This window comes from Cannabis sativa, chromosome 2 (genome assembly GCF_029168945.1).
Source record: "Cannabis sativa cultivar Pink pepper isolate KNU-18-1 chromosome 2, ASM2916894v1, whole genome shotgun sequence".
NCBI lineage: Eukaryota > Viridiplantae > Streptophyta > Magnoliopsida > Rosales > Cannabaceae > Cannabis > Cannabis sativa.
Window position 1 is genome coordinate 55,633,013 of NC_083602.1, and position 18,723 is coordinate 55,651,735.

General features: G+C 32.9%; 2 protein-coding genes across 6 annotated transcripts in view; one reads left to right on the plus strand and one right to left on the minus strand.

Annotated features, from left to right (window-relative positions):
• LOC133035017 (protein CONSERVED ONLY IN THE GREEN LINEAGE 160, chloroplastic-like) overlaps positions 1-11,365 on the minus strand; it is an 87,105-nt gene extending 75,740 nt beyond the window's left edge. Inside the window, exons 1-4 of one of the 5 annotated variants that reach the window (XR_009686304.1) lie at positions 10,718-11,365; positions 9,762-9,866; positions 8,259-9,118; positions 7,699-7,762 (exon numbers count right to left, since the gene is read on the minus strand). Coding sequence is in view for 2 of the 5 variants with exons in the window: in XM_061110648.1 (XP_060966631.1) it covers positions 9,828-9,866; positions 10,718-11,086; positions 11,154-11,156 (411 nt within the window). In the remaining 3 variants the exon portion in view is untranslated. Of the gene's footprint in view, positions 1-7,698; positions 7,763-8,258; positions 9,867-10,717 lie in introns of those variants that run through there. The other 4 variants (XR_009686302.1, XR_009686303.1, XM_061110648.1 and 1 more) reach the window with 4 other exon arrangements.
• LOC115719607 (probable phytol kinase 3, chloroplastic) lies at positions 3,434-6,627 on the plus strand. Its single transcript, XM_030648705.2, has 6 exons — positions 3,434-4,142; positions 5,157-5,224; positions 5,299-5,430; positions 5,647-5,762; positions 5,906-6,020; positions 6,146-6,627. The coding sequence occupies exons 1-6, from the start codon at positions 3,843-3,845 to the stop codon at positions 6,321-6,323; spliced, it is 909 nt and encodes a 302-aa protein (XP_030504565.2). The 5' UTR covers positions 3,434-3,842; the 3' UTR covers positions 6,324-6,627.
• Positions 11,366-18,723: the final 7,358 nt, after the last annotated feature.

Consider the following 18,723-nt stretch of genomic DNA (forward strand, 5'->3'; position numbering starts at 1 on the left):
CTCATTCTTAGAAATGAATTAAGTTCATAAGGATTGAACTTGAAACTAAAGTTTATTGAACCTAAAGTTCAATGTCATATAGTATATATGAGTTTAAACAAATATTGATTCATTGTGATATATTGAAATCCCTACAGGTGTATTAATATTATTAGATATCACAATTTTTAAAAAAATCTCTCGATCAGGGGGAGAGAAGCAGTTGGGATCGATGATAATTTTTGAAAAATGATCCTTGCACAAAGTATATAAGAACAATATAGTTCAAAATGATATATACCAACTGCAAATCAATATTATTCAAAGTTGAGATAGAATGAGTTGAAAACGCCTGAAGCGTAAATGAACAATGTAGAAATTATTAATAAATGTTCATTTGATTTGCCCTGAAGTTGTTAAATCTAGAGGTACTCATGGAGATACCTTAATGTTATAAAGTATTAAAATGATAACCGTGATGAAAACGGTACTCGAAAAGACTCCCAAGAGAAGTTAGACATAACACAATTCATCATAATTGAATCCCTGAAGTGATTCGTTATAGGTACCTATAAATGATAAAATTTAAAGAGATCTCTATAAGTTATGTCAATATGGGAGGAAATTATCATTTATTGAAATTTTTGTCGACAATAAATATTGAATGTTTGCATATGCAATAAACTAACATGAGATAGCAAGGATCATGGTATTAGATTTGTCGAGAATCATCGACTTACATTTTGATTTTTGGCCAAAATATTATGACGCAATCCAGACAAATTTACTCACATAAAGTGAAGTAAGACCTGTAGGGTGTGCAAATAAATATTTCTAATGAGAAATTTGCATATATGTATTTGTACATAATGAATTGTTGTACAAAGTTTGCATAGACATGAGATTGATTAAAGTAAGGCTTAAATATTGAGAAAATATAATCATTATTTGATTATAGCCTGGAATATATTTTATGAGGATTTATAAGCGTCACATAAATGTTGCAACAAAAGATTATTTATTTGGAGCTCCTAATATAGTGAGAATTTGAAATAAGCCTTATCTAAAAATTCTAGAAGAATTTAATACATGTCTTAAGTGATATAAATTCTAAGTCGCGCGCACTATATGACAAAGATCTTTGTATGAAATAAAGACATGTAAGTAAATTATTATTTAAAAAAATACGTATGGTTGTCTATGTAGTATAAATACGTAAATTATACGTTGTGATAGACTCTTGAAGAGTTTTTGATAAATTGAAGAACAAACTTTTATTTCTTTTGTATATCGAGAAATATTAAATGTATAAAGTTTGTTCATTAGTATTGAAGTCCTGAAGTACTTCATATGTATTAAGAATTATAGATATATGATCATTTGATATGAAAATTAAGATCATACAACAAGATGGAACAAATATATGGTATTGGAGTACCATCATTGTCACAAATGAAATTTATATTATCATTAATGTGTTATGTTCATATCTACTTGAAATGTTAAATTTTAGTATGAACAAGATTGTATATACACATGAATGATACAATTAGTTGGATAAATATTAATGTTCCACGAACCCCTCATCTATAATTTAGAAGTCCATACATACTCTGGAAGAGTTATAGAAAATATATGATCAAAGATTATATGGTGATATTTTAAAAGTGATAACAATAATCTTATGAGATATATTATCACCAAAAGAATTATGGATCATATGTGCATGAGGGGGAGACATATTCATGTTGCACTCTTTTTCCCTTAGTTCAGGTTTTGTCCCAATGGGTTTTCCTGGCAAGGTTTTTAACGAGGCAACTTACAAATAGTTATGAATATGAAATATATATTGTACTCTTTTTCCCTAGCTCAGATTTTGTCCCACTGGATTTTTCTGGCAAGGTTTTTAACGAGGCAACTATAAATCATATTAACATACTTGCATTTTATGAAGCAAGTAGAGAATGTGTGTGAGTGAGATCATTGACATAACATATTCGGAAAACATATGGATTGCACTCAATAAAGAAGTATCAACCCAAGCAATTCTCTATGGATAATACTGCTTGCATCGTTCAACTAAAAGGAGGTACATTGAAGGAGATAGAGTTAGAACACATTACACGAAATTCTTCTTTATACGCTTCAAGAAAATGCATATTGGTGTTCAACATATTCAATCAAGTGTCAATCTTACAAACTTATTCACAAAGTTATTACCAACATCAACATTTGAGAAGACGGCAGACAAGATCGAAATTCGTCGATTAGAAGATCTCCACAAATGCCTAAATGAGGGGGAGTTAGTTTACACTATACTCTTTTTCCTTTGATCAAGTTTTCAGCAAGATTTTTAATAAGACAGTTATTATGGACATCCAAGGGGGAGTGTTATAAATATCAATAATTATGTGGATGTCCAAATCTTTTATTTATTACCATGAATTGTAATGAACATTCTTCTTTTCCTTAGTTTCCCTTTTTCTTAGTTTCTTAATATCTCACTCTTGTATTTGTATAAATAGGGGTTCACCCCATTGGAATAAATAACTGAGAAATTCTCATTCACTTTCTCTTTATCTCTTCATCTTCTTCTTCTTTCTTCTCATCTACTTTATATTATTTTATATTATTTTATAACAAGTTTAATTATTTTATGATTATTTCAAAAAAAAAAAATTGTGGTAGTTCAAACTGCATAAACCGCAAAAACCGCACCGCACCGCATCATTTTTTGCGGTGCGGTTTTTGCGGTTTTTTAGTATCGCGGTGCGGGTGCGGTTTGGAAAATTGGAAAAACCGCATGTGCGGGTTGGTTTGAAAAAATGGTTAAAAACCGCACCACCCGCACCGCGAACACCCCTACTCACAACGCTCATAAGAATTGGCAGTTGTATATCAATTGTTATGAAAAAAACACATACAATAGATACAATAACAAAACCTATATCTCTATTATAAATTTCAAATTAAATAGGTCATTAAATAAGGTAAAAGAAAATATTAACATTACAGTATATAGTTAGATTCAAATAAATAATATTCTAAAAGTAATATATAATAATTATTCTCAAAGTAATATATAATATACATTAACTTTTATTAATAAAATAAAGATAATTAATTAATATAAAAAGATAATAATTATAATAAAAGTAATGACTTTCGATAAATATTATTCACTTGAAGACTACTTATGTTATATCATCATACATATGATTTGTTCATCACCAATGAAGATGCAATTAAGAAATTCTAATAATTTATGACTTATTTTTTTTATCATTTACATAAAAAAGAGAGAAAGTAACATAGATACATATCACATTGATAAAAAGAAAAATATTACAAAAGTATTTCTTAAAAAAAAAAAAAAAAAAAAAATTCTCGTGTAAGACATTTCCATTTTTAAGTTATACTTAATTACACCCATTAAAGTAAGACAATTTAGAGGACCAGTAATTCTCTTATATTGTCCCGTCACAATACGTCCTTATTTCCAGTTCTTTACGTTAACAGGGACGGCCTTTTTCGGAGCCTACGAAGTTCTCATATTCTTCTCCTTCTTCGTAAGCTTCATTTACTGCCAACGCTGATAATCGAAGAAGAATAAAGAAATCAAAGCAACGATTTGTTCAGCAAATTAGGGTTTCTGAAAGAGAAAAAAAAAACAATAATAACTGATCTATGAAACTAGTAGGTGTTTGTTGAAACCAGTGGGACCTTGGGACCATGCTATCATATTTAAAACACTTAAATTAATATGGGTATCCAGTAGCAGAGGACATTCGAGAGAATAGGCTAGCCCTTACCAGTAAGAGTTGACAATTTGGGGTAAAATCAGTTAAAGGAGTGTTGTTGGAATGAGATTGGGTGGAGTTGGGCTGTACTCTTCTTCTTCTTCTTTTTCTTCCTCTGTGTTTGTGTTTGACCATTATCATCACTTGGCTCCAAAACCCTTCTCTGCTTATACTTCTTCTAAGAAGCCCCTCCTCACTACCTTCTCACCTAAACGTCGCTCTACTATGACCTTACCCTCCGCCGCTTTGTTCTCCCAAAACCCTGTCGTTTCTGATGTCGTTGCCACTGCCTTGTCCGGCTCTGTCGCCTTCTCTTTGCTCCAATTGTTGAAAGAGACCGCCACACGTGGTATTTTCGACCAGGTTCGAACTTTACAAACCTTTCTCTTTTTTACGTTTCAAGTTTATATATGTGACAACTGGTTCCATCTTTCGATGGGAATTAATGGGTTTCTATTCATTTTCGGGGAAATATCTGAATTTTACTGTGTTGAAGTGAAGGGTTTAGTGTGTTTTGTTTCTGATATTGTTTTGGAATCGAAATCTTTTACCAAACTGGCTTTGGTCAATGCTCGGAAAGCTCTTGATAGTCGATGGATCCCTTTCTTTTTAAGACAACTTGTTGAGAGAATGTTGGAAATTGGTAGTATATTTCTTGGTATTTGGAGTTGGAAGAAGTGATTTGTAATTATGAATAGCTTCTTTGATGTTTGTTCATAACCATGTAGTGTGCGTGTATAAGTACATTTGTAGCTCCAAAATAAAATTTAAAGCTGTGTCTTTTTCTCTATTAAGGAAAAGAAAGATGACAAAATCATGTCTCGTTTCAGTATATGTTATTGAGCTCGATCCAAGAGGATCATATTTAGAGGTTTGCTAAATCTGCCATAAGTTTTGGGGCTTCACTATGAGACGTTCCTAGTAATGTAGAATTTCATGCATACCAAAAACTGTAGGTTGATCGAGAGGACAAGTAAAAAGGAAAGCTACCGAGAATCGTAAGTTATATGAGACTAAGTGGAGAAGAAAAAAGATTTTGTGATGGCCCATGTCTATTTTTTTTTCTTCATCTGTTCAAGAAAGTTTTGCTGGTTTAATGATAAATCTTCCTTTTGGTTTTAGCTGTGCATTGATTAGTAAGTATTGTGGTAAATTTGTTATCTGGAGATGGAAGAGAAAGCTCTACCAGGCTCGGCGGCATAGGTGTGCTAGGCACAAGGGCCCACTTATCGGGAAAAAAATTTTAATATTTGTTTTCGCGAGCTCTACCTTCAAAGTTTGAACATAATGATCTTGCCAGCAGTTTGTAGTTCTAAGTGGTTGTTTTTACTGGTTCCATTCTAGATGATTCTTATTTCTACTGTTTAATTTGTGTAGAAACTTAACAGGAAGCTTGTGCATATAAGCATTGGCATAGCTTTCATGCTCTGCTGGCCACTTTTCAGGTAACCATCTCTTCGTTTATATTATTCTCTTTAACTTCAATAAATGTTTCTCTAACATAATGGAATCATTACAGTCCTGGGTCTCGTGGAGCATGGTTAGCAGCAACTATTCCAGGATTGAACATTATACGGATGCTTATCTTAGGACTTGGATTATGGAAAGATGAGGCAACTGTGAAATCAATGAGCAGATTCGGAGACTACAGGTGAGAATTTATTATGTAGAAATTGAATGAACTGACATGTTCATAAGTAGCTTTTCCAACTTGGACTTAAACTTATCCTCATAATCTTGTTCTTGAATAAGGAACTCACTAGAATGTATTACCAGATCTGTTTACTAAAATTAGAGTAGTTCATTTCACTGACTGCTTAGTTCATGCACACATCTTAATTGGTGTATAGCTTACTCTGTGCATCAGGGAGCTTCTCAAGGGACCACTGTACTATGTCATAGCGATTGCTCTTGTTTGTATAATCTATTGGCGAACTTCCCCTATTTCGATTGTTGCAATATGCAACCTATGTGCTGGAGATGGTATTGCAATATACTAGTTCTATTGGATTTTTGTTTTGGCTTTTCTAATCACAACTTGATCTCTTGAACTAAACTCTTTTTCTATATTCTTTAAGTTTTGGTTCAGTGATTTAAAAAGTATTTCTTTTCTTGGCCCAATTCAGGTGTAGCAGACATTATAGGAAGACGGTTTGGTAGTATTAAAATTCCATACAACAGAAACAAATCTATTGCTGGAAGCATTGCAATGGTATCTGCTAGTTTCTTAGCATCTGTGGGGTAACTTTGGCTACCTGCTCCTTTTTGTTTTCACCTTCTCATTTGTTGTTTTGAAATATGAGATGCCAATTAAGCATCTTCCCAATCAAAAATCCATTTGTTATTTACATGTAACTTTTGGGCAGGTTTATGTACTATTTCTCCTTATTTGGATATATGGAAAGAAGTTGGGAAATGGTCTTGGGGTTTTGGATTGTTGCTCTTGCATCAGCACTGGTGGAATCACTCCCAATAAGCACCGACCTTGATGATAACCTCACAGTTCCCGCAACATCCATTTTGGTGGGCATTCTTGTGTTCTAATTTCATCAATCCCTCTTATTGTTCCAAGGCAAGACTGACAACAAGCAACGATGAAGTTTCATGGTCAATCTTTTTAATCTGCTGTAGAATATTCTGTAACATGTGAAAAGAAATAAAAATCCAATCTTAAACATTGTTATTGAATAAAGGTTTATTCTTCTTCCTGTGTAGATTTTAAGTCTCCTATGTGGGCCCCTATTTTTTTGCCATTTGTCAAATGAAGAGATATAAGAATATTGACTTTCCTTCTGGTTTATTTTTCTGTAGTATTTCTTTGTTTAATCAGAACTGGTTTCTTTCTTGTTGTCTTGGATCCCCAAATCTTGTAATGAACGACCCATTCGTTGGCTACGTGGGCTGCTTATCATAACAAAAGTGGTAGGATTTCCTTGTGGTGGTATACCCCCTAATTACCAAACTTTAATTTAGGTGGCCTTTGGTTGGAGGTAATGAAATAGAATGGAAAGGAAATAATTTTCATTTCATTCTTTTGTTTAGTTACATGTAAAACTATTAGAATACCATTCCTATAGGTTTAATATTATTTTGGACCCTGCATTTTATAAAATTACTAAATGGACTTTCTGTTTTGATAAATAATAAATTAGACCTTGTATTTTTTAAAAAAGTACTAAATAATATTATAAACTGATTTCCTGTTAAAATAAAACTTAATAATAACCCGATCTAGAGGTATTATGACAAAAATGATTATGTTTACTGTATTTGTTCGTATTAGGAATTATCTACAAGTTAGTTATATAAGAAAAAAAATTGATAAAAATTGAGCCGATGATCTTATTTGTACTATTTTGTCACTTAACAAAACAAATAGTTCAATCATTTTACAAAATACAGATTTCAAAATGATATTAACCCTAAATTATATTTAAAGTAATTCTGGTTTTTAATTTCGAATTGAGATTTATCAAAAATAAAAAACAATCAAATTGAGGGTGAATCTTTTTAATAATCAAGAGTGGGAGCATATTAAAACTAAAATTAAAACTCTTTTGCAATAAAATATTTAATAAAAATAACAATAATAATAATAACTAAAATTTAAATTTAAATTATTGTGATTTCTTTTTGCACATATATATTTTTGACTAGTTAGAAGTTACGTGCCTCGGCACGTAAATATTAATTTTATTTAAAGCTTTTGTATTTTTTGTTTTTTAGATGTTGATAACTAAATGTATAATTATATGAACGATGTGTTTTATAAAAGTAAATTGTATATCATTGTATTTGGTAAGTAAAATATAATTGTATATAAAATTATAATATGTACATTGTTATCTAAAGTATTATTTAACCAGTAAAATTAAAATATTAATACAGGCATAATTATAACACATTGTTACACCAAAAATTAAACAACATTTTGCATTGATTGGTTATTTTTTTCTATAGCATTAAAATAAGCATATTGCATACTATGGTGTCGTTTGCTAATATTTTTGTTTTTTAATTTTTTAATCACAAAATGAAAGAAATTTTTTTTTTTTAAAAAAAATTATTTTTGAAAAACAAAAATGCGTTCTGTAACCACTTTTGTTTTTCAATTTTAAAAACAGAAAACAAATGTGTGTTCTGTAAAATTTATTTTTATTTTTATTTTTTGATTTTATTTAAGTCGGGTCTGTCCGGGGTCAGATTCGGGTTCACGTCAAAAGTCGAGTTCAGCGCCAGGGCCGTGGGGAGGAGATTTGGGTCTGGGTCTGGTCGTAATCCAAAAGATTAATTAAGAAAAGAAACTGTTTAAAAAAATATTGAAAGTGATTTTTTTTGTTTTTAAAATTTTGATTTCTAATTATAAAATTGAAAAGTAAAAACAGTTTTATCGAACATGTTTTTGAAAAAAAAAAAGAAAATTCACTTTTCTACTTTTAAAAATAAAAAACTAATTAAAAAAGTGTTACCAAACGCCACCTATATTAATTCTCAACTACTTGTTAATACAAAGTCACCAACAACCATTCAAAGAAAAAGAAATATAATTTATTGGAGAGTCAAATTATAATTAACTCAAGTGTGAGAACAGAAACTCCATCACAAATAGTACCAAAAACAATATGATCACTTGCTAGAGCTGAAAACTTCAGTGTACATTTCGTTCAAATAACAAATGTGTACTTGGATTAATAATTACAATCCAAAACTTTAGATGCACAATAACAAATAAAAATAAAGGTGTCCACTGCCACCAATAAAATGGTCCAAATCAAGCAGAGAGTATAGCCTAACATTATAATTCAAAACAATAAAATAAAAGGGTTAATTGTCAATAAAGGTTCACATTAAAGCATAACTTCTCTGCTATACCACAATCACTGGAGGAGAACAAGTTCAGTTGAGATTTAACATCAAATTTCCAATGAGACAAAAAACAACTTTTTAACCACAGTTGTATTGGAAAAAACTCCTAGTTTGTTGTAGGCATCTCTGTTCTAGCAAACTCATCAACCCAAACAATCAAAACACTAAAAGGATGATACCTTTTTTTTACCATGCCAATATCTCCTAGTGAGATGGTTGGTGCCAAATATTTTTTTTTCACATTGGAATTACATACCTTATTCCTTTTGCTTCTCTTAGTCAATAGGCTCGTCCTTTATCTTTCCCCTGTAAATTATATCTTTTAATGAGTTTTATCACCCTTCTTTAGGCATTTGATCAGCAACAACAGGACCTTGTTGATGATGCTTCTAAAGCTCTTTCATATACATAGGATATTATTGAGTTAAGAAAGCACAACATACAAAATCTTCCTATTGTGAAGGAAAGCAATCCTAAATATGAGGTAGAAATTAAAAATTAACATCATCATAAATCTGTATAAAATTAATATCGCATACTGCTTTCATCTATATATAAATCTGTATAGTATAAAGGGAAAAGATATTGCGGGGTTTTTTTGCATGATATTTCATATTATCTTCCATATATATAACACAATAAGTACATTCTAATATTTAAATTAATATGAGTAAAAAAAATACCTAACTTCTAATCAAGTAGAACAATACATGATGGATATGCAAGTATGGATATGCATGATAGATTGTGTTTGGTATCTTTCTTTATTAGCTAGGATTTCGCCTCGCATGTGACAAGGGTCATGATCATAATTCCAAAAAACTGACAATAGGTAATCTTTATAGATAAAAAGCGTAGCCATTGACACTTTATAACATTCCAGATTCTAAACTTAACATTCCAATTTCTAATCATAAACCGTGTCTGGCTGAAATTTAAACATCTCCTGTTTTCTTCAAACACTTCACTATATAGTAGGGTAGAATGAAAAAATATTTATTTTCCTTTTCTAGACCAGTAAGGACAAAACAAGCCCAAAAGAAAATCAAGTTTATGACAGTAGAAACCGAATAAAAATTGATATCTCAGAAAATATAATCAATTAGCATCACTAACCTGCACCCCAATATGAATATCCAAGGGTCAATGTATAAGGAACTACATCAATTTCGTACAATCCTCTCAGCTCCTCAAGTTTATCATTGGGGATCTCAGATAAATCTGCCTCAAAAGCAAATAATACATACATAAATTTTGCAACCAATGATCATGTTATCTAAAACAAATAATTTACAAGCAAATTTTGTTAATGTCACCACGTGATTTATCCATTTTAAAAATTGACTCATCTGCTTTATTTGATAAATTAACTTTGACTACAATTTAAGAATTAACCACGAGCAACCAGCCAAGCTCAATGATGATTAATACCATGAACTAAAATTAGCATTTTGGCTCTTTACTACAGTAACTACGAACTAAATAAACAATTACATAGACCCAACAATACCATGAAACCTCAAGAATCTCTACAGATGGAGCTCATATTCATTTTATTTTTATGAAAGAAACAATTGTTACAGATGACCAATGAACCTTTAAAACAAGTTAAACATAATAATAAAAAAAAAAAAATCTAAACGAACTTCAGAGGCAGAGTAATACTTTACTTCTTTTTTAATTATTTGTATGTATATATATATATATATATATTGTTTTGTGTGGTTAGGAACCAATAATAATTTTATTATATTTTAATTTTTTGGTAGGGGTTGTGAGTTCTTTACTCAGATCAACCTCCATACTGTTAAGAATGTCCAGAAAATCCATACAATAACTGTTAAGAACACTAAAAAATCAAAATCAAACATTCTATCTCACGCTTGGTAGGCTTTTCCTGTAATGCATTCAACACATTTGATCACATAAAATCCATTAATTTCACAAATGAAAAAAACCAAATAAATCTCTTTTTTCAAAACACTCTATTTGATAATATTAGGCAATAAAATCAATTCTTCTTGATCACTTAACAGTTACAAAAAGAGCAATTAAGAGTAAAAGTAGGAGACCTTAACAGGAGGTTGTTGAGGTGGAGAAGCAGAGTCATCAAACAATTTATTCATGCGACTCATAAAGTCTTTGTTCCATATAAACTCGTCAGAGGTTATAGGGTCTTCTCCTTCACCTCCCCCGTACTTGCGAAGTTTAGTGCTGGTCGGTGGTCCACCATACTCGCCCGGAGCCATCCCAGTGGACCATTTCACGGCCTTCTTGTTGGGCAAATTAACTTTGGTCTGTCGTGGGTCTGGCACAGCTGGGTTTGCAGAATCCGGAGAGATGGGTGTTGCTGATAAAGTAACTGTAATGCAATACTTGAGAACTGCCATCGTCAAGGAACGCGAGTTCAAGCAACTCGTTCCATACCACGGAGCGTAGAACTTGACGAAACACTAATAAGAACCCAATCGATCAATACAAAAAAAATAAATAAATAAAAATCCATACCATGGAGAGTGAAATGGAGGAGTCGGTGGAAGGAAGCTTTGGTTCGTCGGGGTTCGCCGGGCTGTTGATTTCGACGATCTGCGATTGGGAGTGGAATGGAAGGGAGATCTGCGATTGGGAGTGAGAATGGAAGGGAAGTGAGAAGGAAACGATTGAGATGAGATAGATTTTTTTTTTAAAATTTTTTTATAAGAATAATAAGTTAACGGCGTTAAAAGAAAACATTTAAAAAAGTTAAAAATTGTTCTTTTGGCGTTAAAAAAAAAGAAGAATCGTTAAACCAAGAATTGCCGTTAGATAGACACTTTTAATATATAAAGATATTGTTGTGTGCGGAAGCCAAAACTATATCTAAGTGGTAAAATATAAACACACAAAATTATGTAGTTCGACAATTTGCGTATTTCACATAAAGTCGTTGATATTATTAAACTAAGTAGAAAATATCCAGAATATAGATACATATTTCCTAGTAATAATATCTCTAAACTGGCATTTGGTTGGAGGTAATGAAATGGAATGGAATGGAAAGAAAACAATTTTTATTCCATTCCTTTGTTCGGTTGCATTTTAAAGTATTGGAATAGCATTCCAATGGAATGCTCTTTCCACCATTTTGGTGGAATGGCTATTCCATTTTAAAAAGAAAGGAATGACCATTCCAATGTAATAAGAAAAAAAATTTAATGATTTTTTTATCAATTTCTTTTATGTATTTTAAATTTTATTCCATTCCATTCCTATTTCTATTCTCATTCCCATTCCCATTCCTATATTTTCATTCCTCTCAACCAAACGCTGTGTTTCTCAAAATGTTTCTTCAAACTCACTAAATTATTTGTCAAATTTGGATATCCAAATGCTCCCTCTCTCAGATTTTTCATTGAACCCGTTGCACTAAGTTGCACCCCAATTTGCAAATGCTCTTCAAAGAGCTCTGTATTTATATATAATAATAAGAGATAGTTCATCTTCCAACCATATGTAATTAATGAGAGGTAGCTCAACTTTCAATCACATGTAATAAATGAGAGAGCATAAGTCAATAGCTATTATATAGCTTCATTGACAAATGTGACAAATAATAAGAGCATCTTTAATGGGAGGCAACATCTATAGTTTCCAAAAGTAACACATCATCACAAAAAATTTAATTTTTTTTATTATTTTTCCTCATTCACATAAGATTTGGTACTTTTTTCTACAAAATCTGCGCCAATAGTTGACAACTCCAAAAGTTGTCCTACATATTATATCTAAAATATTAAATTAAGGGAAATTTGCAGTAAAACTCCCTAAAAAGTTCATGTTGATATAGATTAATCACAAATCTCCAAAAATAGCAGCAATAGTCCTCATGGTGATATTTTTTGTAAGTCCGCTAGTCCTAAATTTAACTAATCTGTTAACTTATTTATAACTTCTACGTGTTGCAATTGGTCCAACTAATAATTTTAAATTAAAAAAAATACATTTTAAAATCAATTTTTTTTCTTTTTTAACTTTTTTTTTTCCTCCAGTGACCTCTCCCTTTACTGAATTTTTTCTCAAATTTTATCCTCCCATGGCTATGGAAGAAGTGTGGAAACACATTAAGTCTTTAAGCCCTAACTCTTAACTCCTAAGTCCCAAATGTCTCTCTGTGCTGGGATGTTTTCTTGCTGCTAACGAAGTCTCACCGTTGAAAATGGAGGACACCATGGGACTCCTCGTCGTTCTCTGGAGTCAAGGCCACCGTGGCCTTCTTCGGGTTTCAAACCACGAGCTCTGAGTTTTTTGAAGCTCCCTTTGTCGCAATCCCCGTTAAGAGCTGTTGGCATAGAAACTTTTGGGTCCGATCTAATCGTGTTGGAGATCCATTGAGTATAATAATTTTTTAAAAAATGATGTACTTGCAAAGATCTTTCAGATCTCATCGATGGATTTTTGCAAGCTTCGTCGTTGACAGTAGATGGCCACCATGCACGGTGGAACTCCGGTGAGCTTGGGGACAAAGGTATGGAAAGGGATGTGGGTGTGGGTGTGGATGCGAGTGCGGGTCGAGGTGTGGCTGGAGAAAGAAGATGAAGTGGGGGTGATATGGCTGGAGGAAGAAAATTAAGTGGGGGTGATGCAGCTGGACGTAGAAAATGAAGTGAGGGTAGGGGTGGTGTGGCTGAACGTAGAAGTCGATGGAGAAAAAAACGAAAAAAGAAAAAGAAAAAAAAATGATTTTCAACTATATATATTTTTTAAGTTAAAATTATTATTAATAAAATTATTATTTGGACTAATAATATTTCAACACGTGGAAATTTGAATAAGTTAACAGATCACTTAAATTTAGGACTAACGGACTTACAAAAAAATCAATCTTGAGGATTATTGCCGCTATTTTTGAAGGTTAGGGACTAATCTGCATCAACATGAACTTTTTAGGAACTTTTGCTGAAAATTTCCCTTAAATTAATGAAGTTTCTACGTAAAAATAACTTTTATTTATAAAAAAATAGAAAAAAGAAAAGAAAAGATGACATGACCATTGTCTCTTTTAGGTAACACTCAACATCTATATTCTCAAAATTTGTCTTGAAAGTTGAACCGCATTGTATATGTGGTAAGACCACCCAATGGGCAACCCCCATTGGAGATGTTCTAAGTTCCAAATCTCTTTATTATTAAATTATTGTTGGGTTTTATACCTTAAATAAAATTCTATTTCAATGTAATCTCTATTATTCAATATCAATAAAGAAACAGAAGTATTTTCATCACTCATTTGTGTGTCATTTAGTTCATGTTATCATTTACTTGTTTATTTGATTTATAAATTCATCCAAACCCTTATCACATTTATGTTCTTGTTTATTATGTCGTCAGCACAGTGGAAAGTAATTTAAATTATGTGATTAAATATATTCCTAGATTTATTAGTACACAGGGTTTAACTGATATGTCAATCTACAACATAGTTTACTTGCACCTTGGATAAGTGCTATGTTCTTTTCAGGGCATTGGTTAAAGTAAAGCTTGGGTTGGGTGCATGGAGTACGCATCAGAAGGAACCGATATTGAACTTTGATTTAGATATATTAAACTTACCGTAATATCTATGCAATTCAATATCACCTAGTTGATCCTAGATCAAATGATCTTAATCCTGATATGGTTAGGTTCAATCTCAGGAGTATGACACATGTTCTTTGATTTGTTAGTTAAGCCTACTTTTGGTTCAGGGTGATACGTACATTTTTGGAACATGGTAGTACAATTGAGTGGGAGCGCTAAACATAGATATGGAATCTATAGCTTCTATCTAGCAAATAGAAGTGAAATGATAATTTTCTTCGAGCTTGGTTAAATAGAGATAAATGGTTGAGTACTCATTTTAGTTCCCTGAAATATCATTTATACGGGGCTAAGTATTTTAAGGATAAAATATATTGAAGGGTGTAACGGTAAACTAATCCCTATACTATGTAGATCATCTATAGATGATCATTGATTATTGGGATTATAACGATGGATAACTGATAGCGTATCTATATGGTGGAACATATAGAGCGTTCTATATAGCTGAGAGTGCAATTCCAAGTTTTATGCGTGGATGCAACAAGGAATTAATAAGTCAGTGAATTTACTTGGTAAGTTCTTGGTCTGCTTATTGGAAGCTTGGATATATAGGCAGATGGTCCCCATACTCGTTAAGATAATACTACTTGTAAGACTCAATTAATTGATTTTGATTAACCAATTATAATTCTAAAATTAGACTATGTCTAGTTTGTGAATTTTCACTAAGCAGGGGCTAAATTGTGAAGAAAGAGTTTCTAGGGCTTATTTGTTAATTAAGAGACTTTGGTTAGTCTAATTAATAAATATATTAAATGACAATATCTATATCTATTCTATATAAAGTGTGCCTATATAACAGAATTCTTGATTTATGAGAAATTTATGGGTGACTTTTTATTTATATTAAAAATAAAATAATTTATTAATAAAAATAAAATAATTTATGAGAAATTCATGAGTTACTTTTTTATTTATATATAATAAAATAAATCCCATTAAAAATCTAAAAAAAAATACAACACCAACACAACCAATATTCTAATAAATCTGCTTATGACTTTACGAAACTGACCTACCAAGCAAAGCAGAAGAGAACAAAAAAAGGAAATAATACTTTGGCCATGAATGGTTGTAGTAGTAGAAGAAGTAGTAAGATATTCAAAGCTCTCTTCTTTTTAATACCACTTAGTGTCTTTTACTTCTTTTATCTCTGTAAGTGTCGTGTTTTTGTGTGGCAAATTAGATATTACTGTTGTTTGGTAATTCTGAAACTGCATTTGCTTTTCTAACATCTTATCTGTAGTTAGTTGCATCTGTCTTCACTAAATTCATTTTAGTGCCATGTCAGCTTTCTGCAAGGTTGTTAGTTTGTGCCAGCTGTACCTTGCTGGTTGTTTAGTTAGTTAGGTTTATTATCTTCAGCATATAAATACTGTGAGATCTGTCATACTAACTAACTCTCTTCTGTTAGAATCTTCTATTGGATTCTTGCTCTGCTAGGGCTTCTCTTTCTGTGTTTGTTTCTTGAATGTGCAGATTGATATTTCGAAGATCTTCTTGTGGTCGAAGATGGAGATAGAATCTGCCTGATCTGAAGAGAGTTCAGATCAATCAGCTGAATGTGATTCAGCAGTCTGAATATTCAGAGTTCGTGTTTACAGAGATCTTTTGGTGATTAGATCTTGATACTTGAGTGTGTTCAAGTATTAGGTAACATTGTATAAAAGTCAATTTAGATTACATTGTTTGATTTGTAGAATCAGAACTGGTATTTGTAATTGAATTGATTTTATAGTGGATGTTACTTTACCCGGTTCAAGGGAACCCAAGCACTACTCGGTTGGAATGCGTTTCCAATGCGGAGGAAGCTTGTAAATTCTGTGTTCTTTGATTTACTCTTCGTTTAATTCACAGAAATAATCAATTTAGGTAATTTGTACTTAATCAATAGTAATTAGGACTTTCAATTGGTATCAGAGCTAACTTTTCATGTAAAGAAATTGTGATCTTGGTTGTGTCCTAATTTCTAATCTTCATTTTCCTTCTTCTGTCAATCTGTATCTTCTGTGATTTTCTGGAAAACTGACCCACTGCGAGTCTCATCTCGTTGTGCATCATAGTTTCTTGATTAAGTGTGTGCAGATCAACAGGGTATGGAAATGTTCAGAGAAGGAGGATCAACTTCCAGACCTCCCATGCTAGAGGGGTCTAACTATCCCTACTGGAAAACAAAGATGAGGGCTTTCTTGAAAGCAGTGGATGAAAGGGTCTGGATGGCTGTTGCCGAAGGTTGGTCACCCCCTACTGTTGTTGACGAGGAAGGAGATAAGGTCAAGAAATCAAGTGAATGGACTACTGATGAGATGGAACGAGCAAATTTCAACTCCAAAGCTTTGCATGCTCTATTCAATGCTGTCTCCACCAATCAATTAAAAGTGATCTCGAATTGTGAAGTTGCTAAAGATGCTTGGGAAAAGTTGAAAATCAAGAATGAGGGAACTGATGCTGTTAAAAAGGCTCGTCTTCGGTCGTTAGCTAAATCCTTTGAGAATCTGTCAATGGAGGAAGATGAATCCGTCTCAGAGTTTCATGCTAAGCTGTGCGACATCTCGAATGAATCGTATGCTCTTGGTAAGACTTACTCCAACAAGAAACTTGTGAGGAAGCTTCTTGGTGTTCTTCCAAAAAGATTCATGTCCAAAGTGACTTCGATCGAAGAAAGTAGAGATATTGAAGCTCTTGATCTAGATGAATTGATTGGGTCTCTCCAAAATTATGAGTTAACTCTTGAAAGATGGGAAAAAGGGAAGAAACTCAAGAGCTCTGAGAAAGAAAAAACCGAGATGGGTGTTGCGTTCATTCATAAGGAAGAGATCTCTAAAGATATTGATTTGTCCGAGTCCTTTACAGACTCTAATCTGGCCCTTCTTGCAAAGAATTATGCTCGTTTCCTAAAAAAGAACTTCAAGAGATCTAATCCAGGCAATAAAGAGAACTTTTCGGGGAGGAATTCCACTGGCCCTAACAGACAGTCTCAACAAAATGAAAAGAAAGGGAAGGGAATACAATGTCACGAATGTTCGGGCTTTGGCCACATTCAGGCAGAATGTGCTAATACTCTCAAGAAAAAGAAGGCCTTGGCTGTTACCTGGAGTGACAGTGAAGAAGAAGAGACTAGTGATGAATCCAAGGAGGATAAGTCAGTGATGGCTTTTATGGCTAGGGAGTCTGTCCCTGAAGATTCTGAGGGTGAGGAACTTAATTCAGATACTGAATCTACTATTGATGAAAAAAATAAGGCCTATGAGGAGATGTTTGCACAATGGACATATATGGCTAGGAGAGTGAAGGAATTACAGGATTTGAACAAAACTCTTGATGACAGCAAAAGTGAACTTGAAGATAAACTGAAGAAACTCACGTTGGAGTTGTGCTCTAAAGATAGTGAGATATACAAGTTAACTGCAGAACTTGTGAGAGCCAAGCAATCCCTTTCCCATGTGCCCTCGGGTACTGCTGCCTTGAATCAAGCTCTTCAAAATCAGAAACCTTATGGAGACAGAACCTCTATAGGATACAAACTGCTATACAATCAAGGCCATGACCTGTCTATTGATGATAACTCTGCCCCATCCTCTAGTGACAAAATAAAGTTTGTTTCTGCATCATCAACTCCCAAGGATGATCAACCTGAGAAAGAATCAGATGAATCTAAGACTCATCTCACTAAAAGAGGTCCAGTCCGTGAAAAGTTAGCTGTCAATCAAACTGATCGATTTGTCCCAGTATGTCACTTTTGTAATAAAAAGGGTCATATCAGGCCAAGATACTACAAGCTTTGAACATACTTGACCAACATCATCAACAAGAAATCGGGCCAGAATAAATTCCCATTTATCCCTCAACATGGACCTACGAAGAAGAAAAAAACCAAACGTGAAAATCTTGCTCTTGTTGCTCACACCTCCTTGTCTGCCATGAAAGATAATTGCTGGTATTTTGATAGTGGATGCTCTCGTCACATGACAGGTTCCTGCAATGGTCTACGTAACTTCCACTCCTCCAAAGAAGGATTTGTCACTTTTGGTGATGGTAATAAAGGGGAAATAATGGGACAAGGTGACCTGGATCTCTCTGAGTGTTTTCCCCTAACTGGAGTTCTATTTGTAAAAGGTCCAAAAGCTAACTTAATCAGCATCAACCAACTCTGTGATGCCAACTATGATGTGAGCTTCACCAAGACTCAATGTTTAGTCTCATCTGAAGGAAAATCAGTTCTCACAAGAAATAGAACTGCTGACCATTGCTATGTACTAACCAACCAAGTGAAATGTCACAGAGTTTTCTTGGATAAACCAGACCTATGGCACTACAGACTTGGGCATCTCAACTACAGAGATTTAAAGAAAATTGTCTCCATCAAAGCTGTTCGAGGGATACCAGAGTTCAGACTGGGAAAAGATCGGGTGTGTGGTCCATGTCAACAAGGTAAACAAATCAAGGCTTCTCATCCTCC

Bases quoted from the DNA above. Each gene is read 5' to 3' on its own strand.
- LOC115719607 (XM_030648705.2), top strand. From the start codon at position 3,843: ATGAGATTGGGTGGAGTTGGGCTGTACTCTTCTTCTTCTTCTTTTTCT. The intron at 5,431-5,646 runs GTGAGAATTTAT...TCTGTGCATCAG, and splicing joins AGCAGATTCGGAGACTACAG to GGAGCTTCTCAAGGGACCAC. The intron at 6,021-6,145 runs GTAACTTTGGCT...ACTTTTGGGCAG, and splicing joins AGTTTCTTAGCATCTGTGGG to GTTTATGTACTATTTCTCCT.